The sequence below is a fragment of the Stenella coeruleoalba genome (genome assembly GCF_951394435.1).
Source record: "Stenella coeruleoalba genome assembly, chromosome: 1".
Classification (NCBI taxonomy): Eukaryota; Metazoa; Chordata; class Mammalia; order Artiodactyla; family Delphinidae; genus Stenella; species Stenella coeruleoalba.
In genome coordinates, this window is record NC_137169.1 from 22505821 (window position 1) to 22525333 (window position 19513).

General features: G+C 37.9%; 1 protein-coding gene across 14 annotated transcripts in view; it reads left to right on the forward strand.

Moving 5' to 3' along the window:
* Positions 1-19513, forward strand: part of EPB41 (erythrocyte membrane protein band 4.1) — a 205130-nt gene that overhangs the window by 94111 nt on the left and 91506 nt on the right. For all 14 annotated transcript variants that reach the window (XM_079913022.1, XM_079913023.1, XM_079913024.1 and 11 more), the window contains exons 5-7: positions 376-418; positions 7346-7421; positions 9502-9720. In XM_079913022.1, coding sequence (XP_079769148.1) covers positions 376-418; positions 7346-7421; positions 9502-9720 — 338 coding nt within the window. The remainder of the gene's footprint in view (positions 1-375; positions 419-7345; positions 7422-9501; positions 9721-19513) is intronic.

Consider the following 19513-nt stretch of genomic DNA (forward strand, 5'->3'; position numbering starts at 1 on the left):
AATGGCAAGTGCTTATTTAGCATTTCTTGTTTGCTGAAGCTTTACATATATTACCTTTTAATCTTCACAGTAACCCTGAGATAGGCCCTACTGCTAATATCTCATTTTATTTCCTCTAATAGATGAGGAAACTGAAGTACAAAGATGCTTAAAGTCACTCACCTAGGAAGTAGTAGAGCTAGGATTCAAGCCCAACTGTCTGGCTCCCTGTTTCTCTGTTCAAAATTACTGTGCTATGTGAAACTAATGCAAAAAATATTGGAAATGTAGGTTGACCTGGAGACACTATTGGAGATGGTCAGTAATCCTGCTTCTGGTACTCTGTGGTTTATGTATTTTGGAGCTCTGTGTGAATGCCTTTTCTTCTTTTTACAGACATGGCTGGATTCTGCCAAAGAAATAAAAAAGCAGGTTCGTGGTAAGTGAATATAACCCTTTTTCTAGCTCTTTCTTTTTTTTAGTAGGTCAGAGGATTTCCAACCTTTTTCTGGCTGTGAGTCACTTTAGAATTCTGACTATGGTAGATGGCTTTGAAATTAAGATAAAGCCTTCCTTTGGAAGGTAGAGATTCCATAATAGAAAGATACAGCAGAGGTAGACACTATTGAGATGTAGGTCAGATCTTGATGATTTTTTTTTACAACTAGGCAAAGTGGGGGAAGATAGGAATGATTGAGAGAAACAGAAGGTGGAAACAAACAAAGAATAGAAGAGAAAAGGATATGGGAGTCAGTTCTCACAATGGTAGTGATTGAAACTGTAGTAGCTTACGATTGGGAGTTTGCTGCCTGATCCTGTTCCATTTAAATTGTTCTGGACTATTGAGTTCTAACCTTCTCCATGTTTTCTTCTCTATAGTTCTTTTTTGTCCCTTTTCAACCGTCTTCTTCCAAATTGAAGTATGTAAGGAACTGTGTAAGGAAAAAAAAGAATAGAAGAAATTCCTTGCCAGTGACCCTTCTGTCATTGTGGCTTTCTCTTAGCTCCAAGCCCTCTGGCATATATTACTGCTGAACACCCTGCTCAGACTGGTGTCCTGGGATAGATTTTTCTAGGTTGATAAAAGTCTAGATTAGTATTTTGTAGCCTCAGGCCCAATGGGCTAAAGGGTAGAGACTTTACCCCCCCCCCACCCCCCCAGTTATGACTAGATGTCCTTTTAGTTTAGTTTATTTTTGAGGAAACTTGTAGGAACTGCAGTAGATGTTATTCATCATGATTAGTAAGTTTTAACTGTATCACCTGAAAAGAAGTTTTGTTTTTCATTTGTTTCTTAAAAGAAAACACTTTTGTTATGGTGAAATGTTTTCTTTTAGACCCTATTTATTTATATTTCTTAAGATAGAGAAACAAAATACTACTTTGGCCTGACAACTCTCCATATTTGCTCTCTGCCTATAAAATCTTGTTTTAAAATGCAAATCAGAGTAAAAAGTATTCAGAATATTTGAGACATGACAACAAAAAACATGATTCCAAGCCCCTTTCAATGAAGATACTTTTAATATTCAATATTACTCAGGAATAAATGATTGTACAAGAAGACTCTTTAGGAAGAGAAGTTAAAACCGAGTTTATGATGAGTGGAGAAGACTATCTAGTAGATTATCTTTCAGGCTATTGAGAAAAAAAAACTCTCGCTAAGAAAAATAACTTAAGTGTTTGTCATTTAAAAAAAATTTACAAAATAATAAAACCTCTTCCTTCAACATGGGAAAGAAAAACCGTGTCTGTAACACAAACTTTAACATCAAAATGTAAATATTTCATTGAGCCAAAGAGAAGGTTGACATTTATCTATTGCAAAGATTTTGGGTTTTTTAAAAATAGTTTTCACAGGCTTCCCTGGTGGTGCAGTGGTTAAGAAGCCGCCTGCCAATGCAGGGGACACGGGTTCGAGCCCTGGTCCGGGAAGATCCCACATGCTGTGGAGCAACTAACCCCGTGTGCCACAACTACTGAGCCTGCACTCTAGAGTCCACGAGCCACAACTGCTGAACCCATGTGCCGCAACTACTAAAGCCTGCGCACCTAGAGCCCATGCTCCGCAACGCGAAGCCTCTGCAATGAGAAGCCTGTGCGCCGCAACTAGAGAAAGCCTGCGCACAGCAACGAAGACCCAACAGAGCCAAAATTAAAAATAAATAAAATAAATAAATTTATTTTTAAAAAAAGCCCTTGAGTTTAAAAAGAAATAGTTTTCATCATACAAGTAATATATACCCATTGTGAAAAATTTAAGCATTATGAAAATATATCATGAAGCAAATAAAAAGCCTGTAAATCCTATCCTCCAGATATAATCACTGTTAAATTGGTATGATCTGTAAGATTTTTTCTAGGCATATATAAATTTTGTTTTTCAAAAATACAATTATGTTATACATTGTTATATATTGTATCTTCTGTATATTATGTCATATGTAGTTTTAAAATTTTTAAAATAGGTGATATAAATATGAGGTATAAAATTAAAAGATACAGATGAATATAATACAAGGTCAATCTTCCTTCTTCCCCTGTCCTTTAACTAATTTCTTGTGTTCTGTCCAGAGGTGTTCTGAGTGTATATAAACATACATTTTAATATAAATATGTATTTAATGCATGCATTATATTTTATATATAATATACTTTATAAATATATTTAATATAAATATGTATGTTCTGTATGTATTTAATATACATATGCAATCTTTAACATAATTTGTATACTCTTTATATTAATATATATCAATTTATTTCATTTGTTAAAATTTTTTTTAATGATTATAAAGTTGTAGCACTGTATATATATATATATAAAAATATATATATATATATATATATAGAGAGAGAGAGAGAGAGAGAGCATGTATTGAATATATATGTATATGTGCACTTAGATGTATCTGTAGTAAATTGCTACAAGTAGAATAAAAAAGTATGAATGTTTAAATTTGTAATAGATATTCACCAGCAAGATTTTTTCCATATTTCAAAAAATATAGAAAAGAATGGAGGCTAATATAACAAATACCCATGTACCCATCACCCAGAATTAACATGTTAACTTTTACATTTAAAATAGAACAGTACAGGTAAGGTTTATCTCCTAGTCCCATCCCCTTCTCTTCCTATCCGTAGAAATCTATTTTCATGAATTTGAGGTGAGTCAGTCCATGTTTTTATATTTTTCCTTCATATATCCATACCCATGTACAATAGATAGTATTGCTTCGCCTGTATTTTTGAAATTTCCCTCGGACCTGACAATCCATTTGAACCTTCTATGGTTTATCAGTCTCTCTCCCTTCTCCCAGCTTAATATTTAGCTTTGTTTAACTTCCTTGATTCTGAATAAGAGAGATCTCCCCTGCTGAGTCAGGCTAGCAACTTCCACCTCCTTCTGGAATAGTACAGAGCAAAAGCAAGAAATCCTTATACCTTCTGAAAAATACTGATACATAAAATAACACAAACTGTGTTTAAGAAATTCTATAGCCCAGGATATGCCCCTTCTAAATGTATCCTCCTCTCCTTCCCCTGCAGAAGTCACCACTGCCCTGAATTTTGTGTTAATGATTCCATTGTATTTTTTAATGTTTTTAAAAAATTACCTAATGTATGAATGTATACCTAAAAATATTGTTTTACCTTTTTGGACATCATATAGATTGAATTATATAACAGTTAATCATTAGTGACTAGCTTTTCTTATAAACATGATTTTGGAATTCATCTCAGTTGAAAAGAAAATTTCACAGTGATATCCTCTGAGTTTTTTCTTTTCTTTTTCTTTTATTTTTGGCTGCACTGTGTGGCTTGTAGGATCCTAGTTTCCCCACCAGGGACTGAAGCCGGGCCCTGGCAGTGCAAGCGCCAAGTCCTACCCACTGGACTGCCAGGGAATTCCTCCTCTGACCTTTTTCTCTTGTATTCTGTTTCATTTTTTAAAATGCTGATTTTGACCCATTAAACTGATTTCACAATGGATCATGATCCACAGTTTAAAAAACCCCACCAGGACTTCCCTGATGGTGCAGTGGTTAAGAATCTGCCTGCCAATGCAGGGGACACAGGTTCGAGCCCTGGTCCAGGAATATTCCACATGCCTTGGAGCAACTAAGCCTGTGTGCCACAGCTCTAGAGCCTGTGAGCCACAACTACTGAGTCCGAATGCCACAACTACCGAAGCCCGGGCGCCTAGAGCCTGTGCTCTGCAACAAGAGAAGCCCCCGCTTGCCGCAACTAGAGAAAGCCCGCGCACAGCAACGAAGACCCAACGCAGCTAAAAATAAATTAATTAAAAAAACCCCCACTGATTTAGGCTTAAAGTGGAATTGCTAGATTATAGAGTATGTTTATTTTTAGTTTTACCAGATATAGCCAAATTGCTCTCCTTTAAATTGATTGTAATAGTTTACATCCCCATAGTATCTCATACATCCCCAACAGTGTATGAGATAGTTCCTGTTTTCCTGTGTACCCAGAAGGCAGGAATTTTTTTTCAATTATTAATTTTAAAAATGTTTGGACACAATTTCAGACTTAAAAGTTGAAAGAATGGTACAAAGAATTCCTGGGTACCCTTCACCCAGATTCCTCAGATGTTAATATTTTACTATTTTATCTTTTCTCTTTATCTACACACACACACACACACACACACACACACACACACACACAACCTTTTTTCTGAACTATTTAATAGTAAGTTGCATCGTAGCAGCGCCATTCACAATAGCCACTTTTTTCTACCCCCAACTTTCACAGTTGCTTTCTATATGCGCTGTTCTTTGCCTTGATTTTTTTTTTCCACGTAACAGTATATAGTGGCAGTGTATCTTTTCTTGCTAAATAAATACATTTAGGTTGTTTCCAGACATTTGCTATTACAAACAATATCTTATACCTGAATCATTTGACCACGTTTAAGTGTATGTTTAGATACATTTATGAAAGTGGAATTGCTAGGTGAAAGAGTATATACATTTTATGTTTTGATAGATATTCTCAATTGTTCTCCATAGTGTTGTACCAGTTTACAGTCACATCAGCAACAGAAGAAAGTGCTTATTTTCCCCACCAATCGTGGGTGTTATCAAGCTTTTTATATCAGTTAGCTCAAAGAGAAAAAAAAAATCACACTTTGTAAACTGTTGTTGATTTTCTTTCTTTAATGCTAGTCTTCCTATACTATTAAAAAATTGCCATTTATATATGTTATGAAATAACTGAATTTGTGTTTAAAGTTCTTAAATGCTGAATTCACATTTATTGAACATTCTTTTAGCTGTCTTGTTTCCCATATTGATTTGCTCTAGCCAGTACATTTTTAAAAATAAATTTATTTATTTATAGCTATGTTGGGTCTTCATGCTGCGCGTGGGCTTTCTCTAGTTGCAGCGAGCAGGGGCTACTCTTCGTTGTGGTGTGCAGGCTTCTCATTGCGGTGGCTTCTCTTGTTGTGGAGCATGGGCTCTAGGCGCGTGGGCTTCAGTAGTTGTGGCTCATGGGCTCTAGAGCACAGGCTCAGTAGTTGTGGCGCACACGGGCTTCATTGCTCTGCGGCATGTGGGATCGTCCTGGACCAGGGCTTGAACCTGTGTCCCCTGCACTGGCAGGTGGATTCTTAACCACTGTGCCACCAGGGAAGCCCTTTAGCCAATACATTTTTTATAGGTAGCATAGAAGTCATCTTTTTTTAATGTCTATATGGGAATTATAAGTTAACAATGATTAGATTATTAACATATCATAATCATAACAACAGATGGTATTTTACAGTATTTGAACTGTAAATATTGCCTCCCCATCCCCTTACCCTTTTTATGAGAAACAATTATGGGGTTGGTTTCCTAAGTTCCATTTAAAGTTTCTGGGATGTGAAACATTAGAAGTGAGTTAATGGTAAACATTAGGATTGAGTAGATTTGAGACAAGTTTGTTTTATTGTCTGGAATTTGCCTTTTAGTTCAAATTTTGAAGGAAAATATCAACCATTTCCAAGGGACTCCTGTATTAAATATTTTAGCATGCTTAAAACTGCATATTCATTAAGACATTTAAACTATTTCAAATTTTAATTTGCATATGGTCATTGGCAGCCAATAGCAATAAAAATGATATTTGGAGATGAAATGCTGTGAATGCAAAACAGAACAATGTTTGAAACACAGATGTTTGTTATAGGATAGTAGAGTCCAATGGTTAAAAGCATGGGATTTGGGGTAAGAGAACCCTGGATTCACTAGCTATGTATTTTCTTAAGCCTCTCTTTCTTCATAAATAAAATGAACTAATAGTAGCACCTACCTGTATGTAAGAGGGCTAGCTTAGTACCTGGCATGCAATAAGTACTGAACAAAATGTATCTCTTAGCATCATAACCAATCATACTTATTTCTTCTTTTTTTTTTTGCGGTATGCGGGCCTCTCACTGTTGCGGCCTCTCCCGTTGCGGAGCACAGGCTCCGGACGCGCAGGCTCAGTGGTCACGGCTCACAGGCCTAGCTGCTCCGCGGCATGTGGGATCTTCCCGGACCAGGGCACGAACCTGTGTCCCCTGTATCAGCAGGCGGACTCTCAACCACTGCGCCACCAGGGAAGCCCAATCATAACTTATTTATAACTGAGACCAGGCCCTACTCTTTGGGAAACTAACAGTCATGTTAGAAAAACCTTGAAGGGGTAGCACTTAGCTGGAAGAATTGAAATGCATTCTCCACTTAACTTTTACTCACAATCTCTGATTTTCATTGTAGATAAAAAATATGAAACACTTGTATGAGTCTTAGGATTAAATTCTTGTAGTTTTCATACCTAAAATATTTTCATTAGAGCTGTAGTTTCTAAGAGCCACCTATATTGCCTCTTCCTTCTTATTTCTAAAATAATCTCCTAATCTCACCCATATTCTCACCCATATTAATGGGAAGAATGCTTTTGTTTATTTGAGATAATGTTGAGAGATGTCACAAATAAATAATGCCAACACCAAAAGAAAACATCCATGGATCACTTTGAATGACCTCTGAGGACCCAGAGTGGTATATAGATCACATTTTGAAAACCATTGCTACAAACATGTTCACCTATAGGATGGTTTCCTTTATGTTATTTTGCTTATAATGTTTTATAAACAAAACTATTTAAGTCGGGTAAAAAAAATGAGATACTCTTAGATGGTGTCTAAACAACTTTCTTCTTTTTCTTTTTTAAATAAAAATACTATTTCACCCACAAAGCATGAAAGTATTAGGACACTTCAAGAAAAAAAAGATTTTTTTGAATATTTTTAGGTATTTCTAACAACCAGAAACTTAGGCATAAGCATACAATTCTTTTGTGTTTATTTTTACAGGTGTCCCTTGGAATTTCACATTTAATGTAAAGTTTTATCCACCTGACCCAGCACAGTTAACAGAAGATATAACAAGGTAAATAATTTATTAATAGTTAAATATGTAATAAGTAATCTCATTATCATAAACTCTGGGAATTTCTCCATTCAGAATTGAAGAAAAATGATGAGCTATTAAACCTAAGATAAAAAGTTTCTGGTCACTTCAAGGCAGGCTTGCAAATAAGTGATCCTAAAAGCCTCAAATATCTGTGACTCGCCTGGAGAAAATTGGTAGGGAATTAACCTTGCTTATCATGGGTATTGTGCCGTGCTGTGGACAGGGAACCTATAAACCATACTGTCCTCCAAAGGACAAGAGACAAATATAGTGGCAAAACAGCTCTGCCGTTTTTTTGTTTGTTTTAAATACTCCTCTCACACCATGCTGTTCCTTAAGGGATCAAAAAAACTAAAGTCTCAGTGTTACTATTTTTTTCTTCCTATTCCCCTCTTAAATTGTATAATTAGGTACGTGAACTGAACATTCCTCAGTAATTTTTTTTTTTTTTTTTTTTTGCGGTACGCGGGCCTCTCACTGTTGTGGCCTCTCCCGTTGCGGCCTCTCCCGTTGCGGAGCACAGGCTCCAGACGCGCAGGCTCAGCGGCCACGGCTCACGGGCCCAGCCGCTCCGCGGCATGCGGGATCCTCCCGGACCGGGGCACGAACCCGTGTCCCCTGCACTGGCAGGCGGACTCTCAACCACTGCGCCACCAGGGAAGCCCCCTCAGTAATTTTTGAGCCCACTTAATTTATGAAATAAATCTTGTACTGTTTAAAAATAGCTTACTGATTCCTTTTTAAGAAAGTGGCCTTTATTGGATTCTATATAAATACTGAATATTAGCAAAAAAGCAAAAAGGAAAAACAGTATATAGTAAAGAATACTACTCTACATATGTATATCCATAGCATCTTGCATAGAGCCTTATACGTAGTATGTATTTGGCAAATGTTTGTTCAACTGAATGTTGGTTGTTGAGAAACTGCTTTCTAATTCTGATTTTGCTGTCAACTATCTGATTTCAGACAAATATACACTCTCTAGGCTTCAGTTTTCATCTCTCTCAAATAAGAATAGCATAAGACTATTAAAAGGTCTGCTTGTTAAGTACTGTGAAATGTCTGTGCCATTTGAAAAAATTATTCTTTGTCCAGTTATCCTTAGTACATTCTTGAAGTTGAGATGCAATATCTCTGCCTGAAAAAAATTGTCTTGGTTATTGCTTTTTCACAGGTAATATTTGTCTCTTAGAGTTACTAATTATTCATCTTTCTTCATTAAGGTTTATTATATATACAACAAAACAAATCCCTAAAAATCTGTACTAATTACCTACATTTTAGAAGAGTTTAAGATTCTTATGATTTGATTGGCATTGCTCTGACTTTTTAAAAAAGATGTATGTAGTGACTAATCATAGCAAAAATGATTGCTGGTGAATATGTTGTTCAGCATCTAATTATGGTCAAGTCAAAGATATGATTCTAATCAATATAGGAGTTTTCAATTTAATCATACCTCCCAGCTTTCCTGTTTGGTAAAAGAGTCTGAACTGGTTAACCCAGTCAGAACAAGGGCTAAGGAGGTCATGGCCATGGGTGTGAATACCATATGGTGTGTCTGACATATGTAGGGTCACTCAGTTTGTTGTTAACTGTTTCAACCCTCATCTGAATTCCCTATAGTTTAGCATACAGGTGGAATCAGTCTTACAAGATGATAGTGTGTGGAAGGCTGCATGCAATTTAAGCCCATCTTGGAGGAAAAACATACCAAAGAACGTTCATATCCTAGTGAAAATGTATCAGTAATGTCATCTTTGTATATGAAGGGCAGTATCTATGCATTTGGCAAAGCAACGTGATAGAAAAGAAAGGACCCAATTTGGGGGCCAAGCAGCCTTTATTACTATCTGACATTGAAATAGTACAATGAACAACCATATACCCTTTACCTAACTGAATAATTATTAATATTATCTCATATTTACTTAATCATTCTTTTTCTTTCTCCCTCCCTACTTCTCTCTCCCGTTTTCTTCCTTTTTCTCTCTCTGTATTTTGTTATTGTTTTTGTTGCTGACATGGTAACATCTTTTCTCTTTGGCTGTAGGTATTATTTATGTCTTCAACTTCGGCAGGACATAGTTGCAGGACGTCTGCCCTGTTCATTTGCAACCTTAGCATTATTAGGTTCTTATACCATCCAGTCTGAGCTGGGAGACTATGACCCAGAACTCCATGGTGCAGATTATGTTAGTGATTTTAAACTGGCCCCAAATCAGACCAAGGAACTTGAAGAGAAGGTCATGGAACTGCATAAGTCATACAGGTAAATATGTCTCCAGGATTTGTTCTGTGTTTACTTTGACAGTAAGTTTAAACCCTTGACCTGGGATTGATTCAGTGTTTGCCTTAGTGGGAACTGGTGCCATGGAAAGAGTCAGCTTGAGCTCAGTTCCCTCCCAATTCTTTGGGCAAATCATTTAAACCCTCTGAACCTCAGTTTTCTCATCAGAGTAATAGGTGTTGCATTGTTGGATGAAAACTACATGAGGTAATATATGTAAAGCACTAAGCACAGTACCTGGCACATAGTAGGTGCTCAATAAATGGTAGCTATTATTATTATTATTGCCTTACCTTTTTTTTTTTCCAGATTTTAAATGTATTATGCTGTATTAGATGCCTTGAGATCTTTAGAGCAGAGGTTCTTAACTTGGGGTCTATGTACATGGATAGACTTCAGAGGGCCCATGAAACCCCTGAAGGTATTTTTAAAAGTCTTTATTGAATTCACTAATTTTTTTTTTCATGGAAATAATTTGTTAATGTGGGGAGGTATAACACAGTGATCAGGAACAAGTTCAGACTGAGCTGGGTTGAATTCTTGGCTCTGCTTGGTCCTGGCCTGTGACCTTGGGTAATTCACTTAATCTCTCTGAGCCTCAGTTTCCTTATATGTCTGATAGAGATCATTACCTCAGAGGAAATAGGGTGAGCCATAGGATTAAAAAAGGTAATATGTGTAAAAAGTTAATACAATGTCTTACATAGTAAAAATTCAATAAATGTTAGCTAATATTAAAGTCCCAGAAAAATTTGTGTTTCTTGCTACCAAACATCCCATTGTTATTTGAGTGACTTGTTACAGCTAAATTTTGCAAGCTGCCTTAGCATATTAAGGAGACTGATCCTGGCCTTGAGTTGGTACCCTGAATTATGTTAGCATGAGTTAGGCTAGGATGCCCCAAAGGGTCATACTGCTGAGAAGTCCAGAGTGGTCTTAGTAGGCTTTTCATGGTAGGAACAAGTGTTCTGTTTGGCCGTTGAGCCATCTTATTTTCCTTAGAGTGGTTCCAATAGGATTGCATGGATTGAGATGCCTTAAATGAGAGAGTTTGAACTCAAGGTGCCCCAATTCTGGTTGCCTTATTCCCCCTGTAGGTTCCGGTCCCACAGTCATAAGAACCATAATGAGGACTTTAAAGTCTACAACCTACATAGCAATAATCTTATAACTATCACCTTACTCTCCTGAGGTCACACTGTTTCTACAGAGAACTGCTGAGGTTTGCTTTTCAAGTATGAGCATATACATTACAATGCTCTGATATCTAAGACCACTAATATATCACTTTCAACTAGTTGATGATTGTAACTTAAGCATGTTGTATTGTCCTTAAATATGCTTTTAATATACTTATTTATATTGATTACGATTCTAGAAATTTATATATATATATACATAAAATATATAATTACATACATATATATACAAAAGCAAGTAGTGGAAAGAAGCAATCAATTAAAATAATTTGATTTGTTAAAATGTCAGGATTGTAGGGAAATTTTTTTTTTCTAATAATTCAAAAATAATTTTTATTGGTAGTGTAATCTTTGAGCAATCAATAAAATGGTGAAAGAAAATATTCTGCTGCTGTGGAGCAAAACAGCAGAAAATAGTGGTATCAGATTATGATTGATACCACTACCACTAACTTCTGTCTCTGACTTTTTCTTTTTTTTTTTTTTTTTGCGGTACGCGGGCCTCTCACTATTGTGGCCTCTCCTGTTGCGGAGCACAGGCTCAGCGGTCATGGCTCACGGGCCCAGCCACTCCGCAGCATGTGGGATCTTCCCGGACCAGGGCACGAACCCGTGTCTCCTGCATCGGCAGGCAGACTCTCAACCACTGCGCCACCAGGGAAGCCCTTTTTTTTTTTTTAAGGAGCCCCAGTTTATCTATCACTCAGCTTCAACAATTATTACCCCTTGTAGCTTTCTTCAGTCATTTATTCCCCTCCATATTTTTCCCGCACAGTAGTTTAAAGCAAGTCATATCATTTCACCCATAAAAACTTAAGTATCTACCAGGATACAGACTTTAAGAACACAATACAACTATCACACCTAATAAAATTAACACTAATTCTTTAATATCTGATGATTCTTTTAATGGTTATTTGATCATAATAGAATTTCAGGTTTGGGAGGACTTTATAGTCTAAATCTCATGCAATGCTTGATTCTCCTTTTTAGCATTGTTACATAATCATCATAACATTATAAGCAGCTAATTATTGTGTGTCTGTTATTATGTGCCAGATACTATGCTAGGCACTTTATATTTAACCTTTATAATCACCCTTTGAATTAGGCCAGCTCTTTTCTTTTTTTTTATAAATTTATTTATTTTTGGCTGTGTTGGATCTTCGATGCTGTACACCGGCTTTCTCTAGTTGCTGCGAGCGGGGGCTACTCTTCGTTGCTGCACAGGCTTCTCAATGCAGTGGCTTCTCTTTTTGCGGAGCTTGGGCTCTAGGCGCATGGGCTTCAGTAGTTGTGGCTCCCGGGCTCTAGAGCGCAGGCTCGGTGGTTGTGGCGCACGGGCTTAGTTGCTCCGTGGCATGTGGGATCTTCCTGGACCAGGCTGCGAACCCATGTCCCCTGCATTGTCAGGCAGATTCTTAACCACTGTACCACCAGGGAAGTCCCAGGCCAGCTCTTTTCATATGGTGTTGTTTTACAGACTGCCGGCAGTCTCCAAGATTCTTTTTTTTTTTCCCGTGTATTTATTTATTTTTGGCTGCATTGGGTCTTCGTTGCTGTGCATGGGCTTTCTCTAGTTGTGGCGAGTGGGAGCTACTCTTCGTTGAGGTGCGCGGGCTTTTTATTGTGTTGGCTTCTCTTGTTGTGGAGCACGGGCTCTAGGCATGCGAGCTTCAGTAGTTGTGGCGCGTCGGCTCAGTATTTGTGGCTCGCGGGCTCTAGAGTGCAGGCTCAGTAGTTGTGGCACACGGACTTAGTTGCTCTGCGGCATGTGGGATCTGCCCGGACCAGGGCTCGAACCCGTGTCCCCTGAATTGACAGGCGGATTCTTAACCACTGCGCCACCAGGGAAGCCCAGTCTCCAAGATTCTGTTAAGGGGTCCATGAGGTCAAAATTATTTTCATAATAATACTAAGATATTATTTGGCCATTTCACTGTGTTGAAATGGTGGAGCACAAATCAAAGCAATGGCACCAGACTGTACTACTAGTCATTATATGCTTCACCAACATTCACTTTTATTTTTATTTATTTATTTATTTAAAATTTCCATTGTAGCCCTTTTTAAAAATTGGCTTTATTTATTTATTTATTTATTTATTTTTCTTATTTTTGGCTGCATTGGGTCTTCATTGCTGCACACGGGTTTCTCTAGTTGTGGTGAGTGGGGGTTACTCTTCGTTACTGTGTGCGGGCTTCTCATTGCGGTGGCTTCTCTTGTTGCACAGCACGGGCTTCTAGGCATGAGGGCTTCAGTAGTTGCAGCATACGGGCTCAGTAGTTGTGGCTCGCGAGCTCTAGAGCACAGGCTCAGTAGTTGTGGCGCACGGGATTAGTTGCTTCGCGGCATGTGGGCTCTTCCCGGACCAGGCCGCGAACCCATGTCCCCTGCATTGTCAGGCAGATTCTTAACCACTGTGCCACCAGGGAAGTCCCACACTTTTACTTTTTAACTTGCAGTTAAAAATTAAAAAGTAAAATAAAATATTTTTAAACCTACCAATTCACTTAAAAATTTTCATGATGAAGCAGTAAAGAGTATTGATTTTATTAAATCTGAAATACATCCTGTTTAATATTCTGTGTGATTTAATGGGAAGTACACAGAAAGCACTTCTGCTGCATACTGAGGTACTCGTCTTGAAGAAAAGCACGTGTGTAATTGTTTTGAGTTCTCAGCTGCATTAGCCAGTTTTTTAATGCAACTCCTTTTTTACTTGAAAAAGTGACTGATTATTCAGACTTGGTTATTTGGCATACATTTCCTCAAAAGTGAAATGAGCCAGTCCTTTAAGGATTGGTAAATGACTGATAGTATTTGTTGCTAATGACAAAATTCAAGCTTTCAGATGAAAATTAGAATTTTGGAAAATTTGTATTTGCCATCATGATCTTGACAGGTTCCAAATACTTAAACGACTTTTCTGATGAAGTTGGTGATTATTTTAATGAATGTGATTCTTTTCTTTTAATGTCATACAATGAAATGTGTCAACATTTGGAAAACTTGCATTACTCAGCCAACCAGTATTTTTCAGATATGAAATGCATGATGTTACAAAATCATGCATCTGTATAAAAGACCCATTCAAAATGCAAGATAGACCAATGGATTTTAATGTAATATGGTACAAAAAGTTCACTGATATGTTTTCAGATTGAATACAGAAGCAGGTAGGAAAATCTAGCTATCTTCTAAGCCACACATTAAATAAAATTTGTAGGGCTTCCCTGGTGGCGCAGTGGTTGAGAGTCCGCCTGCTGATGCAGGGGACGCAGGTTCGTGCCCCGGTCTGGGAGGATCTCACATGCCGCGGAGCGGCTGGGCCCGTGGGCCATGGCCACTGGGCCTGCGCGTCTGGAGCCTGTGCTCCGTGGCGGGAGAGGCCACAGCAGGGAGAGGTCTGCGTACCGCAAAAAAAAAAAAAAAAAAAATTGTAAATATGTAAAGCGGTGTCACTCCTTACCTACATTTGGGGAAAATACTGTTATTTTTCACACAAAAAATTTTTCATGTTAAAACATGAGTCATTTATTGTTATTCATTAAGTCCCCTACATACAAACGAGTTCCTTCCGGAGAGAGTATTCGTAAGTCCAATTTGTTGGTAAGTCCAACAAAGTTAGCCTAGGTACCCAACTAACACAATCGGCTATATACTGTTGCTTTTACGCTTGCTTCTGGACATCCTGGGCTTGAAATAAAGACACTACTGCTATACTCTACAGTCCTGTACAAAGTACACAAAAGCACAACCACTTGTAGAGAATGCAAGCACGTGACAATGTGTGCCAGACACGTGAACTAACTTACGTGATTGGACATGCAAACGCACATTCACATCTTTGAAAGTTTGCAACTTGAAGGTTCATAAGTAGGGGACTTACTGTTCTTTAAAGATTTAATCAATAGTTTTCAATTTTATTAGTTTTAATTTCTAATATAGTAAATATTGATAGAAATAACTCACATTAAAAAAAACTCTTTAAAAAAACTCAGTAATTATTGAGAGTGAAGGGATCCTGAGGTCAAAAAGTTTGAGAACCCCTGAGTTAGGCAGTAAGACTAAAACCTGGGCTGTGGAGTCCGCCTGTCTTGCTTTGAATTCAGGCTCCATTCCTTATTAGCTTTATGACTCAGTAAGTTATTTAAACTCTCTAAGTTTCAGTTTTTTCATCGGAAAAATAAGGCTGATGATGTGAATTTTGTGATTGTTAAATTAGAAATTCATGTAAAGTGCTTTGCACAATGGTTCTTATTCCATTTTACAAATAATGAATGTGAGTCTGGGTTTAGAGACTGAGTTTAAACCCAAATAGGTGAAACGATCTCAGAGGACAGGTGGATATGGTCTACTTGATGTTCTGTGAGGTATACAGATAGAAATTGAGCAATAATCGGTCTCCATGATTAGAAAATTTAGAGGTCTGTCATCTTGGAATTTACTTGCTCCTTTTTGGAAAGATTGGCAATCCTCACAAACAGAAAGCAAAATGGAAATTTTAATTATGTCCAACAACGTGACATTTTAACCAGTCCAAAGAGACTTCTGCTTAGGCAGAAGCATTTACTGTGCATTGGAAAATACAAGTAAATACTACTCTGCTCCTCAGATAAATAGAAGATAGCCTACGTACGTGGAATTCTTAGTAGTGGCCCTTTGCCTAGACAGAGACCGTGAAGCTATAATTAACACTATATTGACAATAGCAAATCAAGCTTTAAAACGAATTGTCCTCCATTTATGGGGACTAAGATGGTATGTAAAGTTGTCAGTTGTCCCCCACTTAATTATTTGAAACCACAGTCCTTAATTAGAAGATGCAACAACATTATTAAAAGGCTGTCACAACCCCGCCAGATGAAAACTGCTGACCACAAGCATGCAGACCTCAAATTGGCTGAAACCAGAAGTTGGGTGATGCTTGAAACTTCACCTTGTTGCCAACCAATCAGAGAATTGTCCATGAGCTGATCTTGCACCCTGTAGCCCCCTCCCTCACACTGCCTTTAAAACCTTTGTCTCCTAACCAGCAACTTGGAGTTCGTTTTAGGACATTAATCCACCATCTTCCCAGGTTGCTGGCCTCATGAATAAAGCAACTTTTCCCATTAAAAAAAAAAAAAGGCTGTCACATAACATTGGAACTCACTGAATGGCTCTATATCCTGACTCCACTTGCTCAAAATAAATACAGGGAAATTTTGTTATAACTTCTCTTTTTAATGAGCAAAAGTTAACCAGTGCCAAAGCTCCCTGGTTAGGTACTTCTGTAAGTTGCAGTAATTTCAAGTAGTAAATTATTAGATGGTACTGAATAAATTCACGACAGTACTCCTAATGGTTTAGAGCTGTCTAATCTCTTTCCAGATAGTTTGTTACTACTTTCAAGAGTTTTCAAACATTTAGGAAAAACCATAGTCTTTAAAATGTTAAGCTGAAAATAATTTAAGTTTAATTTAAATTTGTAAAATATATGTTTGTATTTATGCACAGGTATCTGTGGTTGGTGGGATTATGGTAGATTTTCTTCTTTTTTTTTTCTATGCTCTTAAAGATATTTTCCAAATTTTATACAATGAATTAATGATTTTTATAATCAGAAAAAGCTTCCTGAAACAATTGTGTCCTAAAGCCGTTAGGTGGGATAGAACAAGATAGTCATCCATGCTGAGAGGCAGTCTGGCTGGGGATATTGGGGCTTAAGCAGGGTGAGGAGAATGTTCATTGTGGGGGGCCATCCTGGCAGGAGAAGTCAGAGCTCAAATAGGATGAAAAGGGAGTCGTGAAGGCCTGCAGAGGGCATCCCTATGGGATGGTACCTGATACAGGTGTTGAAGCCCAAGCCGGGTGAAGAAGATGTCTATGGAAGGGGTAGCCTAACACCAGGAGTCAGAACCTGAGTGAGGTAAGGAGGACATGTGCGGGGAGCAGCCTAGCATGGGGAATTCAGAGTCTAAGCCAGTGAAGAGGGCACCCACGTGGAGGAGGGGTCAGTGGCAGCAAAGAGAGATTGGTTATGTATAGGGGGTTGATCAAATGAGTCAATGTATTGTATTAAGGATAATGGGAGCCAGGTTTCTGACTGTCAGTAAAGGGAGATACAAATTAGAGTGAGAGAGAAATTAAAATGAACCCTGTGGTGTTGCATTAAAACTGGAGGTTTCAGTGTAAACTCATTGTTTCCAATAGATAGATGGATGGATAGATAGATGTTAGATAGATAGAGATGTAAATAGGTACACACACACACACACACACACACACACACACACACACACACACACATATACTCACATACTCTGACTCTATGCCGTGGAGCGGCTGGGCCCGTGAGCCATGGCCGCTGAGCCTGCGTGTCCGGAGCCTGTGCTCCGCAACGGGAGAGGCCGCAACAGTGAGAGGCCCACATACCGCAAAAAAAAAAAAAAAGAAAAAAAAAATGATGGGAAATGGTCAGGGGGACATAGAATCCAGCTTAGAAAGGCTCCCACTAACCAAATCTGGGACGATTTAAGCACTAAAATAAATAAGGAAAATAATTGATTATATTACATTGAATAAGCTGAGAATCCCTGAGTCCATACTGATATAAATGAGTGAATAGATTAAAAGTTTGACAAGGAATAGACTATTTCCAAACACATTCCCACAGAATATTTATTAATTACAAAGAGGTAAAGAGGAATTTCATGGAAGAGAAGCCCGGCAGACATCACTGATCAAAACGAACATCTGGAAGAGACAAATTGAAATCATGTTCCCCCTGATAGGATGCAGTGAGAACACAGGGTCACTTCTGTGATATTCCTGTGAAAGATGTATAACTTATGAGGTCAATTTGTGGAGAAACATCAGACAGGCCCAAATTGAGGGGCATTCTATAGAATAACTGGCCTATAATCTTTAGAAGTTCAAGATTAGGAAAGTCAAAGAAAGACTAAGAAACTTTTCCAGACTGAAGAGGACGCAAGAGAGATGAACTAAATGAAACTCCATGAGGCTAAACTGGATTCTTCTGCCATACAGAACATTTTGGAAATAACTGGGTAAACTTGAATGGGGTCTGAGGATTAGATGGCAGTAATGTATTACTGTTTATTTCCTTGTTTTCAGAGCCCTGTGGAGGTTATGTAGGAGAATATCCTTGTTTGTAGGAATTACACACCAGAGTACTTGGGAGTGATTGGTCATCAGGTTGACAATTTGCTCTCAAATGGTTCAGGAAAAATTGTTTGTATTGTAGGTAACTTTCAAGCGTGTTTCAAAATTTTTTTAGTTATATAAAAAAATGTTAAATGCAAAGCATCAGCCAAACCTCAAATATAAATATTATTTTCAACTAACAAGGAAAGTCATAGTTTTAAAGATCTCTTCTTACCACCTGCCCTTAATACAATTTTAAAGCATGCTTACTTATTAGAAAATCATTTACTACATAGTTTGAAATTTAAATCTGTATTAAAATTGATTGACCCCGTTAATGTCCCTTAGAGTTGGAGAAGTATGGGGAAGATTTCATCATGATTGCTTCATTTAATGTCTTAAAACTTGTCTTCAAATTAAAGTGATTAAAATTATTTCTCGGGCTTCCCTGGTGGCGCAGTGGTTGAGAGTCTGCCTGCCGATGCAGGGGACACGGGTTCGTGCCCCGGTCCGGGAAGATCCCACATGCCGCGGAGCGGCTAGGCCCGTGAGCCATGGCCGCTGAGCCTGCGTGTCCGGAGCCTGTGCTCCACAACGGGAGAGGCCATAACAGTGAGAGGCCCACATACCGCAAAAAAAAAAAAAAAAATTATTTCTCTTTTATGAGTTGCTTATGATGTACCACTGTACTAGAAACCTAAGGGTGCAATAATAATAAACATTTATACTTTACAAAGCAGTTGCATTATCTCATTTTATCCTACTAGTCACATTCATTCATTCATCAAAGATTAAAAAAATCATTGCCTGTACTAGTCTCAAGAAGTAGGTATTATTATGCTTCTTACTTTCTGGTTAGGAGATTGAGGTCACCACTCTTAAGTGCAGGAGCTAGGATTCCAGCTGCAGTGATGTGACTTGGGTCCCGGCTAAAGCCTGCTACCTTAAACTGAGTCATAACTTGCCTATGACCATGTAATCCCTCCATGCTTGTTTCTTCGTCAGCAAAGTGAAAGTGTTGGACTCTATAATCTTCAAGCTCCATTCCAGCTTCGAATCCTAAAATTCAAGCCATCAATAATACTAACACCAACAACAACAAAGACAAAAAAACCAAAAACCCATAAAATGGGAGTAACCTTAACTAGAAAAGTATATAATTTATATGAGGAAAAAAAAACTACAAAAATTTCCTGAGATGTTTTTAATGACTTGAATATACAGACTTGCGTATGTGTTTATTTTCCCATTCTCCTTTTTTGTGTTCAATTTCAGAGTCGTTAATAAAGAGCATTCAGGTATGATGGTTTAGCGCTTGTGGAAGGAAGTTTGTATTCTGAGATGCTGAGTCATTAACAAATCTGCAGTTTCTTTCCTGAGATTTTTTTTTTATGGGGGGGGGGTGTTATTCCAGGGAACCCTTT